This window comes from Oncorhynchus clarkii, unplaced genomic scaffold, assembly GCF_045791955.1.
Source record: "Oncorhynchus clarkii lewisi isolate Uvic-CL-2024 unplaced genomic scaffold, UVic_Ocla_1.0 unplaced_contig_8727_pilon_pilon, whole genome shotgun sequence".
NCBI lineage: Eukaryota > Metazoa > Chordata > Actinopteri > Salmoniformes > Salmonidae > Oncorhynchus > Oncorhynchus clarkii.
In genome coordinates this window covers 47,839-64,018 of record NW_027261046.1, presented here as the reverse complement: position 1 = coordinate 64,018, position 16,180 = coordinate 47,839, and the positions used below count along the sequence as shown (strand labels likewise).

Here is a 16,180-nt window from a genome sequence, read left to right as displayed (position 1 = left end):
AAGCCTTTTTGAAATCTTACACAGCGGCTGGATTAACAAGAAGGTAAGCTTTATTTTGATGTATTACACTTGTGATTTTATGAAAGTTAAATATTTATAATTCTGTAGTTTGAATTTCGACCCTCTGTAATTTCACCGGATGTTGGGACGCTACCGTCTCACCTGCCCATAAGAAGTTAACAACATATATTGGCGGTCAAATTTTGTCAATTTTTGCAATGAATATAACAAATTAAAGGCTTATTGTTGTTTATTATTATTATTATTATTATTATTATTATTAACAGTTTGCATTGTGAAAAGTAATGTAACATTGCTTATGATTTTATACTCCCAATTGTTATTCATTTTGTGGAAGAAAACATTTATAAATCATAATAATAATTTGACCAACGTCCACAGTGGTGCTGCAGGTGGTCCGCAATTTAAATTATTTACTTTTACACAATGTTTTTTTATTGTTCTTTTTTTAATTAATTACAGTTGGGAGTTTTAATCGTATTATAATCGATATTACATTACTCTTCACAATGCAAATAGTTAATCATAATATGACCGCCAAGACATTTAAAATGGTTCCGAGTATGGTGTCCTCGAGCTTTTAAATATTAATTTGTGTGTTCCCCCGGAATGGGAAAGGTTGGGGACCGCTGGTCTTAGGGGGTAACTTCACCGTACTCATTTACTCTCATGTTTTTCCCAGGGTTCAGTGCGGCCAGCCTGGAGGCGGAGCGACGCTGTATCCCGTCCTCTGGGATGACCGCCAAGGAGCTGTGTGAGCACGATGACCTCACCACCAGCCTCATCCTCGACCCTTATCTGGGCTTCCAGACACACAAGATGAACACCAGGTCAGTCTGGGGCCTTAACCTTAACCTTAAACCTGACTCTGACCCTCATCCAATACCTGGGCTTCCAGACACACAAGATGAACACCAGGTCAGTCTGGGGCCTTAACCCTAACCTTAAACCTGACTCTGACCCTCATCCTCATCCAATACCTGGGCTTCCCCTGCTAAACTCTAGACTGATTTTAAAGAGTGTGAGATTTTGGCAATTAAACTCATGGATATAATTTTTATGTCTGTGTGCAGTTTGAAGGTTGCTAGCTAGCGTTAGCTCAATGACTGGATGTCTATGGAGTTCTAGTCATTGTGCTAACACTAGTTAGCAACGGCTCCTGAAACAGCCTTCCACTTCCCTCAAACTGCACGCAGAGACATAAACATGGTTGTCCATGAGTTCATCTGGGTAAGTTTCCCAAAATCTCACACTGTCCCTTTAAGATCAGAGTGACAGGTTAGTATCCAGCCACCGCATGCTCCCCCTCGTCTCCCGACAGCGCGGTGGGCCTCGTCCCCCTGCAGCGCGGTGGGCCTCGTCCCCCTGCAGCGCGGTGGGCCTCGTCCCCCTGCAGCGCGGTGGGCCTCGTCCCCCTGCAGCGCGGTGGGCCTCGTCCCCCTGCAGCGCGGTGGGCCTCGTCCCCCTGCAGCGCGGTGGGCCTCGTCCCCAGTTTCCCCCTCTTATTCAATAGGATTTAAAAGGCCAAACTGATCCTAGATCAGCACTCGGGGATACTGCGAATATGGACCCAGGCCTAGACCTCCTCTTTCCTCCGCTCTCATCACTGAGCCAGGTCTAGACTTCCTCTTTCCTCCGCTCTCATCACTGAGCCAGGTCTAGACCTCCTCTTTCCTCCTCTCTCATCACTGAGCCAGGTCTAGACTTCCTCTTTCCTCCGCTCTCATCACTGAGCCAGGTCTAGACCTCCTCTTTCCTCCTCTCTCATCACTGAGCCAGGTCTAGACCTCCTCTTTCCTCCGCTCTCATCACTGAGCCAGGTCTAGACCTCCTCTTTCCTCCTCTCTCATCACTGAGCCAGGTCTAGACCTCCTCTTTCCTCCGCTCTCATCACTGAGCCAGGTCTAGACCTCCTCTTTCCTCCTCTCTCATCACTGAGCCAGGTCTAGACCTCCTCTTTCCTCCTCTCTCATCACTGAGCCAGGCCTAGACCTCCTCTTTCCTCCTCTCTTATCACTGAGCCAGGTCTAGACCTCCTCTTTCCTCCTCTCTCATCGCTGAGCCAGGTCTAGACCTCCTCTTTCCTCCTCTCTCATTACTGAGCCAGGTCTAGACCTCCTCTTTCCTCCTCTCTCATCACTGAGCCAGGTCTAGACCTCCTCTTTCCTCCTCTCTCATCACTGAGCCAGGCCTAGACCTCCTCTTTCCTCCTCTCTCATCACTGAGCCAGGTCTAGACCTCCTCTTTCCTCCTCTCTCACTGAGCCAAGTCTAGACCTCGTCTTTCCTCCTCTCTCATTACTGAGCCAGGTCTGGACCTCCTCTCTCATCTCTGTCAGAGTGCTACTGTCTGGAAAAGTTGTAAAAATTGTTGCGTCTCCGTCTGTAATTTTCTTCCTGCATGTTTTGTAAGTTGCAATCCGTTTGTTATTGATACAGCATCGTCTTTATATCAGAAAATAAACATTTTGGAGATCATCTTTCCAAGGGCTCCATCTGAATTCACCCCCCCCCCGACGTTCCTCTGCACTGCCACGCACAACTTTTTCTCAGCTGGCACAATTTGATTGGCTGCTATTCGATTCAAACTGTAATCCGTTAAATTAAGAAGTTGATGCGCTGCAAAAAATGTTTTTTTTTTTAATAGCATCATTTTTAATATTTGGGCTTGGGGAGGGTGTCAGGTCGAGTCAAAAGGCTCAAGTCCAAGTTGAGTTGCAAGTCATCATATTTGTGACTCGAGTCTGACTCTAGTCCAAGTCATGTGACTCGAGTCCACACCTCTGGCAGTTAGTCACAGTGAGGACTTTAGAATGCATCAGGAAATGTTTTGTATGTGACATGTCTCTTATTCACTTATAGTTTTCCTTCTAGAACTTTTTGCTAGATAATATGAATGGTATTTGGAAACCGGAATGTTTTGTCGTTATCGACGACACCTGTGATGTCGTGACAGGTTTCGACCAATCAAGGGAAGACAGGAAGAGCTGAAGGAGATTATCGAGCGGTTCAAGAAGCACGACAACCTGGAGAAGGCTTTCAGAGCACTCACCTCTGGAGACTGGTCCAGACACCACTTCCTACACAAGTCTAAAGCCCAGGAGAAGCTCTTCAAACAACACGTGAGATTACAACACCACAGAGTCACAAATTACACTCTATGCCAGGTCACAAAGGTTCCATAAATAATAATAAATGAAGTAGAGTCTTCACCAATCAACTGATCTAACAACATATATTTTATTAGGTTGGTTATCCACAAGATCCAGTCCCTTCTTTTCCTTGTAACTTTGTTTGTTTGTTTTCCATTTTGTTCCAGGTATTTGTGTATCTGCGGATGTTTGCGGCTGACAGTGGGTTTGAGATTCTCCCGTGTAACCGCTACTCCTCTGAGCAGAACGGAGCCAAGATCGTGGCCACAAAGGAATGGTGAGGAACGCTGTTTTCTTCTTCACACTTCCTGTTGTTCTGACATCATCGTCATTGAAACGGCCCGACCTTCACACTTCCTGCTGTTCTGACATCATCATCGTCATTGAAATGGACCGACCTTCACACTTCCTGTTGTTCTGACATCATCGTCATTGAATTGGACCGACCTTCACACTTCCTGCTGTTCTGACATCATCATCGTCATTGAAATGGACCGACCTTCACACTTCCTGTTGTTCTGACATCATCGTCATTGAAACGGACCGACCTTCACACTTCCTGTTGTTCTGACATCATCGTCATTGAAACGGACCGACCTTCACACTTCCTGCTGTTCTGACATCATCATCGTCATTGAAATGGACCGACCTTCACACTTCCTGTTGTTCTGACATCATCGTCATCATTGAAATGGACCGACCTTCACACTTCCTGTTGTTCTGACATCATCTTCATCATTGAAATGGACCGACCTACACACGTCCTGCTGTTCTGACATCTTCATCATTGAAATAGACCGACCTACACACGTCCTGCTGTTCTGACATCATCGTCATTGAAATGGACCGACCTTCACACTTCCTGCTGTTCTGACATCATCGTCATAGAAATGGACCAATCTTCTTTCAAACCACTAAAATCACTATGCTCTTTAGTTCTTGATTTTCTGTGTCGTATTGATCACGTCCCTTATTTGGATCAACATTTTCTCTCTTTCTTTCTCTTGTACTTCAGGAAAAGGAACGATAAGATTGAGTACTTGGTGGGCTGCATCGCCGAGCTGTCGGAGAGCGAGGAGAACATGCTGCTGCGTCACGGGGAGAATGACTTCAGCGTCATGTACTCGACACGCAAGAACTGTGCTCAGCTGTGGCTGGGGCCTGCAGCCTTCATCAACCACGGTACGACAGTCTCCACTGCCAACACTGTACAGGTTGTCATTGGAAATACCAACGGGATCTTCATTCACTTATCTGTATAAATTACTACACCACATTTTAAATGAATCAAAATATAACAAGTAAACCGACTTACATGAAAAAATACAGCCAGCACTCCCAAATAGAGTTTACCGATAGCTGTATTCTGGGTAGTTACAATGGACAGATTTATTCTGGACAGTTACAATGGGATGTTTGGGTCCGTCTCCAACACGGAAACAGATAATAGGTGTTTAATATCAGACCCTGGTCTAAAGTAGTGCACTAAATAAGTACCAGGGTGCCGTTTGGGGCGTGTCCTTTGTCAAGTGTTCCAGAAGAACAATTGAAGTTATGCTGCAGTCTCTCTCTGTGAGGAAACTAGGATCCTAATCTTCTGTGTTGCTTTGTTGTTTCAGATTGCCGGCCAAATTGCAAGGTGAGTGTGACCAAGCCCAGGGCTCAATACAATAGGCTGCTACCCTTGGTGAGAGTGACGAAGCCCAGGGCTCAATACAATAGGCTGCTACCCTTGGTGAGAGTGACGAAGCCCCCAGGGCTCAATACAATAGGCTGCTACCCTTGGTGAGAGTGACGAAGCCCAGGGCTCAATACAATAGGCTGCTACCCTTGGTGAGAGTGACGAAGCCCAGGGCTCAATACAATAGGCTGCTACCCTTGGTGAGAGTGACGAAGCCCAGGGCTCAATACAACAGGCTGCTACCCTTGGTGAGAGTGACGAAGCCCAGGGCTCAATACAACAGGCTGCTACCCTTGGTGAGAGTGACGAAGCCCAGGGCTCAATACAATAGGCTGCTACCCTTGGTGAGAGTGACGAAGCCCAGGGCTCAATACAATAGGCTGCTACCCTTGGTGTGAGTGACGAAGCCCAGGGCTCAATACAATAGGCTGCTACCCTTGGCGTGGAATGAGGTTAACACAATACACTTGGTGTATTGATTAAGATGGCAGAAAGAGGGTGGTTCACACACAGACAATAAAATATATTATTATTTGTAATGTCATTTTTTTATTTCTTGGTGACAACAAAAGATTGGTAAATCACACCTTAAAGTTGTGACTGAAAATGTTCACTTCTTTAAAAGTTTTTAATAATTTTCTTTGCTTTGAATGGTTCCCTTCAGTTTTGGGATTCTGCTACCCACCTGTGATTAAAGGTTACCTCAGGGTCCATATTTATAGAGTGCTGATTTTAGGATCATGTCCGTCCCCTCCATATAATCGTATTCATCAAATTGTATTTTGTCATATGTGCTGAATACAACGTAGACCTTACCGTTAAATGCTTATTATAAGCCCTTAACCAACAATAAATTAAAGAAAAAACAACAATAACATAAACATGGGCACCAATTCAGTGTGCGGAGGGTACAGGCTAGTCAAGGTAATTTGTACATGTAGGTAGGGGTAAAGTGACTATATATAGATAATAAACAGACAGTAACATCAGTGTAGGTAGGGGTAAAGTGACTATATATAGATAATAAACAGATAGTAACATCAGTGTAGGTAGGGGTAAAGTGACTATATATAGATAATAAACAGACAGTAACATCAGTGTAGGTAGGGGTAAAGTGACTATATATAGATAATAAACAGTAACATCAGTGTAGGTAGGGGTAAAGTGACTATATATAGATAATAAACAGTAACATCAGTGTAGGTAGGGGTAAAGTGACTATATATAGATAATAAACAGACAGTAACATCAGTGTAGGTAGGGGTAAAGTGACTATATATAGATAATAAACAGATAGTAACATCAGTGTAGGTAGGGGTAAAGTGACTATATATAGATAATAAACAGACAGTAACATCAGTGTAGGTAGGGGTAAAGTGACTATATATAGATAATAAACAGTAACATCAGTGTAGGTAGGGGTAAAGTGACTATATATAGATAATAAACAGATAGTAACATCAGTGTAGGTAGGGGTAAAGTGACTATATATAGATAATAAACAGACAGTAACATCAGTGTAGGTAGGGGTAAAGTGACTATATAGATAATAAACAGATAGTAACATCAGTGTAGGTAGGGGTAAAGTGACTATATATAGATAATAAACAGACAGTAACATCAGTGTAGGTAGGGGTAAAGTGACTATATATAGATAATAAACAGACAGTAACATCAGTGTAGGTAGGTGTAAAGTGACTATATATAGATAATAAACAGACAGTAACATCAGTGTAGGTAGGGGTAAAGTGACTATATATAGATAATAAACAGACAGTAACATCAGTGTAGTTAGGGGTAAAGTGACTATATATAGATAATAAACAGACAGTAACATCAGTGTAGGTAGGGGTAAAGTGACTATATATAGATAATAAACAGTAACATCAGTGTAGGTAGGGGTAAAGTGACTATATATAGATAATAAACAGTAACATCAGTGTAGGTAGGGGTAAAGTGACTATATATAGATAATAAACAGACAGTAACATCAGTGTAGGTAGGGGTAAAGTGACTATATATAGATAATAAACAGACAGTCACATCAGTGTAGGTAGGGGTAAAGTGACTATATATAGATAATAAACAGACAGTAACATCAGTGTAGGTAGGGGTAAAGTGACTATATATAGATAATAAACAGTAACATCAGTGTAGGTAGGGGTAAAGTGACTATATATAGATAATAAACACAGTAACATCAGTGTAGGTAGGGGTAAAGTGACTATATATAGATTATAAACAGACAGTAACATCAGTGTAGGTAGGGGTAAAGTGACTATATATAGATAATAAACAGACAGTAACATCAGTGTAGGTAGGGGTAAAGTGACTATATATAGATAATAAACAGACAGTAACATCAGTGTAGGTAGGGGTAAAGTGATTATATATAGATAATAAACAGACAGTCACATCAGTGTAGGTAGGGGTAAAGTGACTATATATAGATAATAAACAGTAACATTAGTGTAGGTAGGGGTAAAGTGACTATATATAGATAATAAACAGACAGTAACATTAGTGTAGGTAGGGGTAAAGTGACTATATATAGATAATAAACAGTAACATCAGTGTAGGTAGGGGTAAAGTGACTATATATAGATAATAAACAGTAACATCAGTGTAGGTAGGGGTATAGTGACTATATATAGATAATAAACAGTAACATCAGTGTAGGTAGGGGTAAAGTGACTATATATAGATAATAAACAGTAACAGTAGTGTAGGTAGGGGTAAAGTGACTATATATAGATAATAAACAGACAGTAACATCAGTGTAGGTAGGGGTAAAGTGACTATATATAGATAATAAACAGACAGTAACATCAGTGTAGGTAGGGGTAAAGTGACTATATATAGATAATAAACAGACAGTAACAGCAGTGTAGGTAGGGGTAAAGTGACTATATATAGATAATAAACAGACAGTAACATCAGTGTAGGTAGGGGTAAAGTGACTATATATAGATAATAAACAGTAACATCAGTGTAGGTAGGGGTAAAGTGACTATATATAGATAATAAACAGACAGTAACATCAGTGTAGGTAGGGGTAAAGTGACTATATATAGATAATAAACAGTAACATCAGTGTAGGTAGGGGTAAAGTGACTATATATAGATAATAAACAGACAGTAACATCAGTGTAGGTAGGGGTAAAGTGACTATATATAGATAATAAACAGACAGTAACATCAGTGTAGGTAGGGGTAAAGTGACTATATATAGATAATAAACAGTAACATCAGTGTAGGTAGGGGTAAAGTGACTATATATAGATAATAAACAGACAGTAACATCAGTGTAGGTAGGGGTAAAGTGACTATATATAGATAATAAACAGTAACATCAGTGTAGGTAGGGGTAAAGTGACTATATATAGATAATAAACAGTAACATCAGTGTAGGTAGGGGTAAAGTGACTATATATAGATAATAAACAGACAGTAACATCAGTGTAGGTAGGGGTAAAGTGACTATATATAGATAATAAACAGACAGTAACATCAGTGTAGGTAGGGGTAAAGTGACTATATATAGATAATAAACAGACAGTACCATCAGTGTAGGCAGGGGTAAAGTGACTATATATAGATAATAAACAGACAGTAACATCAGTGTAGGTAGGGGTAAAGTGACTATATATAGATAATAAACAGTAACATCAGTGTAGGCAGGGGTAAAGTGACTATATATAGATAATAAACAGACAGTAACATCAGTGTAGGTAGGGGTAAAGTGACTATATATAGATAATAAACAGACAGTAACATCAGTGTAGGTAGGGGTAAAGTGACTATATATAGATAATAAACAGACAGTAACATTAGTGTAGGTAGGGGTAAAGTGACTATATATAGATAATAAACAGTAACATCAGTGTAGGTAGGGGTAAAGTGACTATATATAGATAATAAACAGACAGTAACATCAGTGTAGGTAGGGGTAAAGTGACTATATATAGATAATAAACAGACAGTACCATCAGTGTAGGCAGGGGTAAAGTGACTATATATAGATAATAAACAGACAGTAACATCAGTGTAGGTAGGGGTAAAGTGACTATATATAGATAATAAACAGACAGTAACATCAGTGTAGGTAGGGGTAAAGTGACTATATATAGATAATAAACAGTAACATCAGTGTAGGTAGGGGTAAAGTGACTATATATAGATAATAAACAGTAACATCAGTGTAGGTAGGGGTAAAGTGACTATATATAGATAATAAACAGTAACATCAGTGTAGATAGGGGTAAAGTGACTGTATAGATGATAATAAACAGAGTAACAGTAGTTATCTAAAAGGCTAAACTGATCCTAGATCAGCACGTATTCTCAGAGACTCGTTGTAAATACTGTCCCTGGTGTCTAACTGTTTTAGTTGTGTATCTAGATGGCTGAAGGTGGTAATGAATCTCTAACTGTTTTAGTTGTGTGTCTAGATGGCTGAAGGTGGTAATGAGTGTCTTGGTGTGTTTTAGTTGTGTATCTAGATGGCTGAAGGTGGTAATGAGTGTCTTGGTGTGTTTTAGTTGTGTATCTAGATGGCTGAAGGTGGTAATGAGTGTAGTTGTGTATCTAGATGGCTGAAGGTGGAAAATGAGTGTAGTTGTGTATCTAGATGGCTGAAGGTGGTAATGAGTGTAGTTGTGTATCTAGATGGCTGAAGGTGGTAATGAGTGTAGTTGTGTATCTAGATGGCTGAAGGTGGTAATGAGTGTCTTGGTGTGTTTTAGTTGTGTATCTAGATGGCTGAAGGTGGTAATGAATCTCTAACTGTTTTAGTTGTGTATCTAGATGGCTGAAGGTGGAAATTAGTGTCTTGGTGTGTTTTAGTTGTGTATCTAGATGGCAGAAGGTGGTAATGAGTGTAGTTGTGTATCTAGAAGGCTGAAGGTGGTAATGAGTGTAGTTGTGTATCTAGATGGCTGAAGGTGTTTAATGAGTGTAGTTGTGTATCTAGATGGCTGAAGGTGTTTAATGAGTGTAGTTGTGTATCTAGATGGCTGAAGGTGGTAATGAGTGTAGTTGTGTATCTAGATGGCTGAAGGTGGTAATGAGTGTAGTTGTGTATCTAGATGGCTGAAGGTGTTTAATGAGTGTAGTTGTGTATCTAGATGGCTGAAGGTGGTAATGAGTGTAGTTGTGTATCTAGAAGGCTGAAGGTGGTAATGAGTGTAGTTGTGTATCTAGATGGCTGAAGGTGGTAATGAGTGTAGTTGTGTATCTAGATGGCTGAAGGTGTTTAATGAGTGTAGTTGTGTATCTAGATGGCTGAAGGTGGTAATGAGTGTAGTTGTGTATCTAGATGGCTGAAGGTGGTAATGAGTGTAGTTGTGTATCTAGATGGCTGAAGGTGGTTAATGAGTGTAGTTGTGTATCTGGATGGCTGAAGGTGGTTAATGAGTGTCTTGGTGTGTTCCAGTTTGTGTCGACGGGTCGTGACACGGCCTGTGTCAAGGTGCTAAGGGACATCGAACCGGGAGAGGAGATCTCCTGTTACTACGGCGACGGATTCTTCGGGGAGAACAACGAATATTGTGAATGCTACACGTGTGAACGGTATGTATGGTCTCGGCGTCCATTTTCTGTTGATTTTGAATAACAACAAAAGTCTGTTGGTTTTTCCATCTCTCCTTTTTTTTTGGGGGGTACATCATTTGAGGTAATGTGACGTAGAGGCACAATTTAATACACAATAAAACATAAAAACATTTTTTTAATAAGCAGTGTTTATTCATATGGCTGGAGGAATATGAACACAATGTGTTTACCCAAGGCACATGTTGTGAACTCTACTGGTCCGTTTGTTTGTTTGTTTGTTGTACAGACGTCTCACTGGCGCGTTCAAATCCAAGGCCGGGCTGCCGGCGGAGGCTCCGGTGATCAACAGCGCGTACGGGTTACGGGAGACAGACAAGCGTCTGAACAGGCTGAAGAAGATGGAGGCAGGAGGAGAGGGCAGCAGGAACTCTGACAGCCACTCCGTGGGCTCCCACACCGACATAGACTCTCAGGACATACCAAACACACACACATGTAAGAACAGGTTGACACCAGGGTTGAAATTAGGGCTGAGGTTTTTGGGGGTTCATTCAGTTTGTGGTTTTAGGTGGATCCCCTCCCCTTGTATTGTTAGAATTCTCTATTCTGAATTTGGGGATTTTTTTATTTTATTTCAAATGTATAAAACGAACCACAAATTGATCTGATGTTTACTTTCCCTCTCTTCTCCCCCCCCCCCCCCCCCAACCCCCCTCAGCTGGAAGGAAAAGGACTTCCTCCAATATGAAGTTCAGCAGAACCAGAACTCGAAGCAGACCGTCTCTTTCCAGAGCACTAACCTCTACCTCACCTTCTAAACAAAGTCACAGAGACACTGGCAGGATACCAAAGAGACTGCGATCCAAACCCGCCAGGCCTTCGCTCTCCAAGGTCCGGTTGCGCAGTAGATGCAGCAGGGGCAGAGGTTCGGAGCCCAAAGCGGCGGCGGCCCGAGGGGAGGTGCTGGGTACCGCCGGGCCTGGTCGCCTGGGTCTCCGGGAGCCGAGGACGTCGTCGCTGTGTAAGGCGGGCGTGTCGGTGAAGACGGAGAAGGATGCACAGGGACCAGTCCAGACAGCACTGGGCCAGCGGGGGTGTCTGACCCGCCATGCGGCCAAGGAGAACAACACCCCGGCAGTCCGCGAGGGCAGCCAGAACCAGCCTTGCACTTACAGGACTCGCAGGTCCACCAGGACCCTGGTAAAGGTCCAGGAGGCTGTACCCGGGTCAGCTGGGGTTAAACTGGAGAATGGAGGGGTGGAGATTAAAACTGAGCCTGCTGACCTGGAGCAGTACCTGGGTCACGGGTTGGGCTCGGAGCTGGGCGGAGGTCTGGATGCTGGCTACACGAGCAGAGGGGTATGTACCAGACGCAGCCAGCTCACCCAGCTCCGGCCCGAACGGACGATAAAGTGCGAGGACTCGTCGTACGGCGAGCTGTTCCCACCGATAGCGGTGGCCCCGGTGGCGTCCTCCCAACAACCCCGTCACCACCACAGTACTGCCGACACGGCAGACTGCAACAAGATGCTGCTGGGCCTCTCTGTCCCAGAGCACCACTGGGACTACAAGGGGAGCGAGGCCCTCCGGAGGGAGCGGGGGGAGGACAGGGACAAGGGGAGGGAGCCCCTCCGGGGGGAGGACAGGGACAGGGACAAGGGGAGGGAGCCCCTCCGGAGGGAGCGGGGGGAGGACAGGAACAGGAACAAGGGGAGGGAGCCCCTCCGAAGGGAGCGGGGAGAGGACAGGAACAGGAACAAGGGGAGGGAGAAAGGGCGTCGGCATAAAGAGAAGGGAGGTTACCGGAGTCACAGGGGGGACAGAGCGCAGAGCAAAGGGAAGAAGAAACAGCGGATCACGCGCTACGACGCCCAGCTGATCCTGGAGAACAGTGGAGGGATCCCCAAACTGACGCTCCGTCGGCGCAGAGACAGCAGCAGCAGCAAGACCAACGAGCCCAGCGAGCCAATCAGCACGCAGCAGCAGGCTAGCAGCACCACCACGACGCCGCAGCCTACCGCCCAACCCCCAGTCAACTCCTCTTCGTCATCTTCCTCCTCATCAACGTCCAAGATCAGCATTATGTTCAGGAAGGACCCGTCTCAGGACAGGGAGAAGGGCAGTTCCTGCAGCTCCTACCACGTGTCCAAGCTGAACGGGTTTGGGCCTCCCGGGCTCCACAGCACCAGCAGCTCCACCAAGCTGAAGATCCAGCTGAAGAGGGAGGACGACGGACGGGCCCAGACGCACACCGACAACAGGGGGGACACGGAGGGCTGCGGTCTGGGTGGCGGGGCCTTCGGCCTGGAAGCCAGGAACGGTGGGAACCACGTGGGGCACAGGATACAAAACATTGTGGTAGATGAGTCTTCGTCTGATGATGATGAGGAGGAGGAGGAGGAGGATGACTACTTTGACGATGAGTTTGAGGACGATTTCATTCCACTCCCGCCGGCGAAGCGGTTGCGTCTCATCGTGGGGAAAGACTCAATAGACATCGATATCTCATCCCGGAGGAGAGAGGACCAGTCTCTGAGGCTAAACGCCTGATAAAGCTCTCTGAATGGAGTTCATAGCTGCGTCCCAAATGTCAAACTGTTCCCTATGCTGTGCACTACTTTTGTGTGTGGTAAATAGCAGTACACTAGGTAGGGAATAGGGTGCCATTTTGGGACTCAAGTCCATCACTCCACCTTTTACATGTACAGAAAACACTTGACTCACTAATCAACTGTTGTGTTGATGATGTTTAAAGAAGTACAGTCATTTAAAAAATAACTTATAAAGTTGCAAAAAAAAAACTAAGCGAATCAGAAGGAAGATGTTTGTATAAATGAAAAGTGAATGCACTTCTGTCATGATTTAATATTCATAATGAACATGAATATCGTAGAAGGTGTACAGATATTATGGTGACTATCCTCTGTCCCGCAGACAGACTTATTGAACTTTTTATTTTACATTTTGTCTCACAGTACGCAATTCTAAACTCTGTTGGCAAACCAGACTCTCTTTTTTGTTTTTTGTTTTATTTTTAAATTGAGTTTTTGTAAAAACCCCATATGATATGGGGATATGGGTCCAGTAACGTTCTGATAGGGATCAATCCATTCAGTTGTAGTAATAATGACAGGTTTCTATAACCGTTCCAACTCATGAGTGAACTCAGTCCCACCAACACACTGGAATCATAGTGGGTTCTATCAGCTGCTCATCAGGGTTGAGCTTCATTCCAATTCCGGAAACAAACAGGAATTCCGAATTGGAATTGGAATCTCTCAGTTTGCTTCCTTGTCTGAATTGAAATGGAATTGAGTCCAACCCTGCTCCTCCTGTCCTCCTGGCTGTGTTTTTTTGTTATTCTCTAAGAGAACGTTGACCCTGGCTGCAATATCCCAAATGTGTTTAAAGCTCACACAGTACTGTTTACAGCATGATGGGTAATGGGTCATTGACAAGCCAACAAATGGACCAATGTTTTGGTAATTTTTAAGCTTCATTTCTGATTTCTGGGGCCTCTGATTGGGTTTTGACTAGATCGTATACAGCTACGGACAGAATTAACTTCCTAGCAGGTTAGGAGAATTAGGTTAAAGGTTAGGAAAAGGGTTGGGGGTTAGCTGAAATGCTAATATTCTACCTGACTCCAACGTACAACGATGAATTTTTTACCGTTGCTGTTATACCAGGGGTGTCAAACTCATTCCACGGAGGGCCAAAGTGTCTGCTGTTTTTGTTGGTTGTTCCTTTTAAGACCTCGACAACCAGGTCAGAAGAGTTTCCTTACTAATTAGGTGACCTTGAGTCATCAATCGAGTACAAGTGGAGGAGGGAAAACCTGCATACACTTTAGCCCTCCGTAGAACGCATGCTGTATACCGTCTAGCCACGAGAGGTTTAACGTTTTTAAACACTAATCTGTTAAATGAATACATGGCGTGTACGCTGTCTGCTGTTTTTTTTTTTAAACACGTCATCAGGAAGTAACACGAAGAAGACCAGAAGTCATGTGACAGGAAGACTGAATCATGTTCTGGAAAACGAGTTCAGACTCACCAGAGTATTTAGTTGTTGTTTTTCTTTAGATCCAAATCAAACATAATGAACACATGACGACTTCATCGAAATGTTATCCCCAACGAAATAGTCATTTTTCACAAACAGTATTAGGTGCCTTACAAATAACTCTTGGGGGGGGGGGGGGGATCTGTCGAAGGCCTAGTTTTTTAGAAAAAAATGATTATCAGAAGGTGAAGAACTGTAGGTCGTCCCTCGGTAACTGTAACTACGGGAACACTCCCCCCCCCCCCCCCTTTCTGTATAGTCTTTCTGTTTGAGTTATTTTAGGGCTGGTTTCCCAGACATATTCAGACTAGCCTCGGAACTACCAAGCTATTCTCCATCAACTGTTTTTGTTTTAGTCTTTAATCCTTGTCTGGGAAACCAGTCTTTTTAGTGTGGAAGTACTGAACTGCCAGATTTAATCAAGGGATCAACTGAGATGAATGTTAACTCCACTTTCTGTTGTCCTGTACTGTTCATATCACCAGCAAGCAGCGAATCACAGTGATAAACAAGGGGTTGTGTTCATGTAGGCACAAAAAGAGGAGGGGAGGGGGGAGGGGCCTCCCTGGACTTGTCCAATAAGAAATTGTCACTTTTTTTTTTACTTTTTTTCCTGTTGCAAAACATTTTCTGTTGTTTGCCCTAATGAACACAACCCTGGCTATACCGTGTACCTCCCCCTGTATGGACGCCAGTCACTCTCCATTCTGTACTGTTCCAGGTGTTACTGTGTGATCTTATGTCAGCTGTCGACATTTCTGATTTGATGAAATTCAATAACGACAACAAACAAACAAACAAAAAAAATGAAAGAAATGTGAATCGTTTGCAGACATTTTTTTTTAGTGTTGCGTTGGGTTAGTGGGGGGAAAAACACTTAAAACAGACCTTTAAACCGGAGCAGTGCTTTTATGTCCAGTATGTAAAACAAAATCATGTGAACACACCCTGTACTTATTTAACCGTTTTGGAATACTTGAAAACATAAAGTTTCTTTGTGAGAATAAACTTATTTTTCTGTGGTTAATGTCTTGCTTCTAAACATGTTAGAATAAGGAATTATTCAACTCATTTTTTTGTATCTGAAATGTTTCCAACACTTTAAGCCTACTGAGCGTGGAGCCTGGGTCTCGTATTCACTAGGAACCAAACGGCAGGGATCTACCAAAAAAATGTGTCCCAATAATAAATGTTTTTACCTATGGTGTACACTAATGAATACTACCCCAAGTGAATGCACTTCCCATCCAATCAATACATATGATCAAACTACCAGGGAGAAGGAAACACCATAAGTAGGGCTGTAGAAGTGGGCCGTCTAAGTTGTACGGAGTACCCCTGGCAGTCATGATAGAGGTCTTTTTCAAAGGGCTTCTTTTTTTAATTTTATTTTTTAAGTCTTGGGACTAATGTATTTTTCACTAGGCTCTGTTGCCTGGATACAGCGGTTAAGCAGGAAGTTGTTTTCTATGTAGTGAGTGGAGATGGTTTGTCTGGTTTGACCTATTCCATAACAACAGCCCCTGGCAGGTTTTACATGACTGATGTATCAACTAAACACAGGCCGAGCACCACCTCTTGGAACTGACCATGTCTTAGCTGGAACTCAGCCTAGCGTAGTTTAATACACTGACTGTGATATGTGGTAGCCTAGCCTAGCTTAGTTCAATACACTGACTGTGCTATGTGATAGCTTAGCTTAGTTTAAT

General features: G+C 43.3%; 1 protein-coding gene across 1 annotated transcript in view; it reads left to right on the top strand.

Annotated features, from left to right (window-relative positions):
- LOC139403931 (histone-lysine N-methyltransferase KMT5B-like) overlaps positions 1-15,493 on the top strand; it is a 34,681-nt gene extending 19,188 nt beyond the window's left edge. The window contains exons 3-11 of the mRNA XM_071147136.1: positions 704-851; positions 2,977-3,142; positions 3,340-3,449; positions 4,188-4,354; positions 4,792-4,811; positions 10,288-10,424; positions 10,693-10,901; positions 11,125-12,031; positions 12,221-15,493. Of these exons, the coding sequence (XP_071003237.1) occupies positions 704-851; positions 2,977-3,142; positions 3,340-3,449; positions 4,188-4,354; positions 4,792-4,811; positions 10,288-10,424; positions 10,693-10,901; positions 11,125-12,031; positions 12,221-12,956 (2,600 nt within the window). The 3' untranslated portion in view covers positions 12,957-15,493. The remainder of the gene's footprint in view (positions 1-703; positions 852-2,976; positions 3,143-3,339; positions 3,450-4,187; positions 4,355-4,791; positions 4,812-10,287; positions 10,425-10,692; positions 10,902-11,124; positions 12,032-12,220) is intronic.
- Positions 15,494-16,180: the final 687 nt, after the last annotated feature.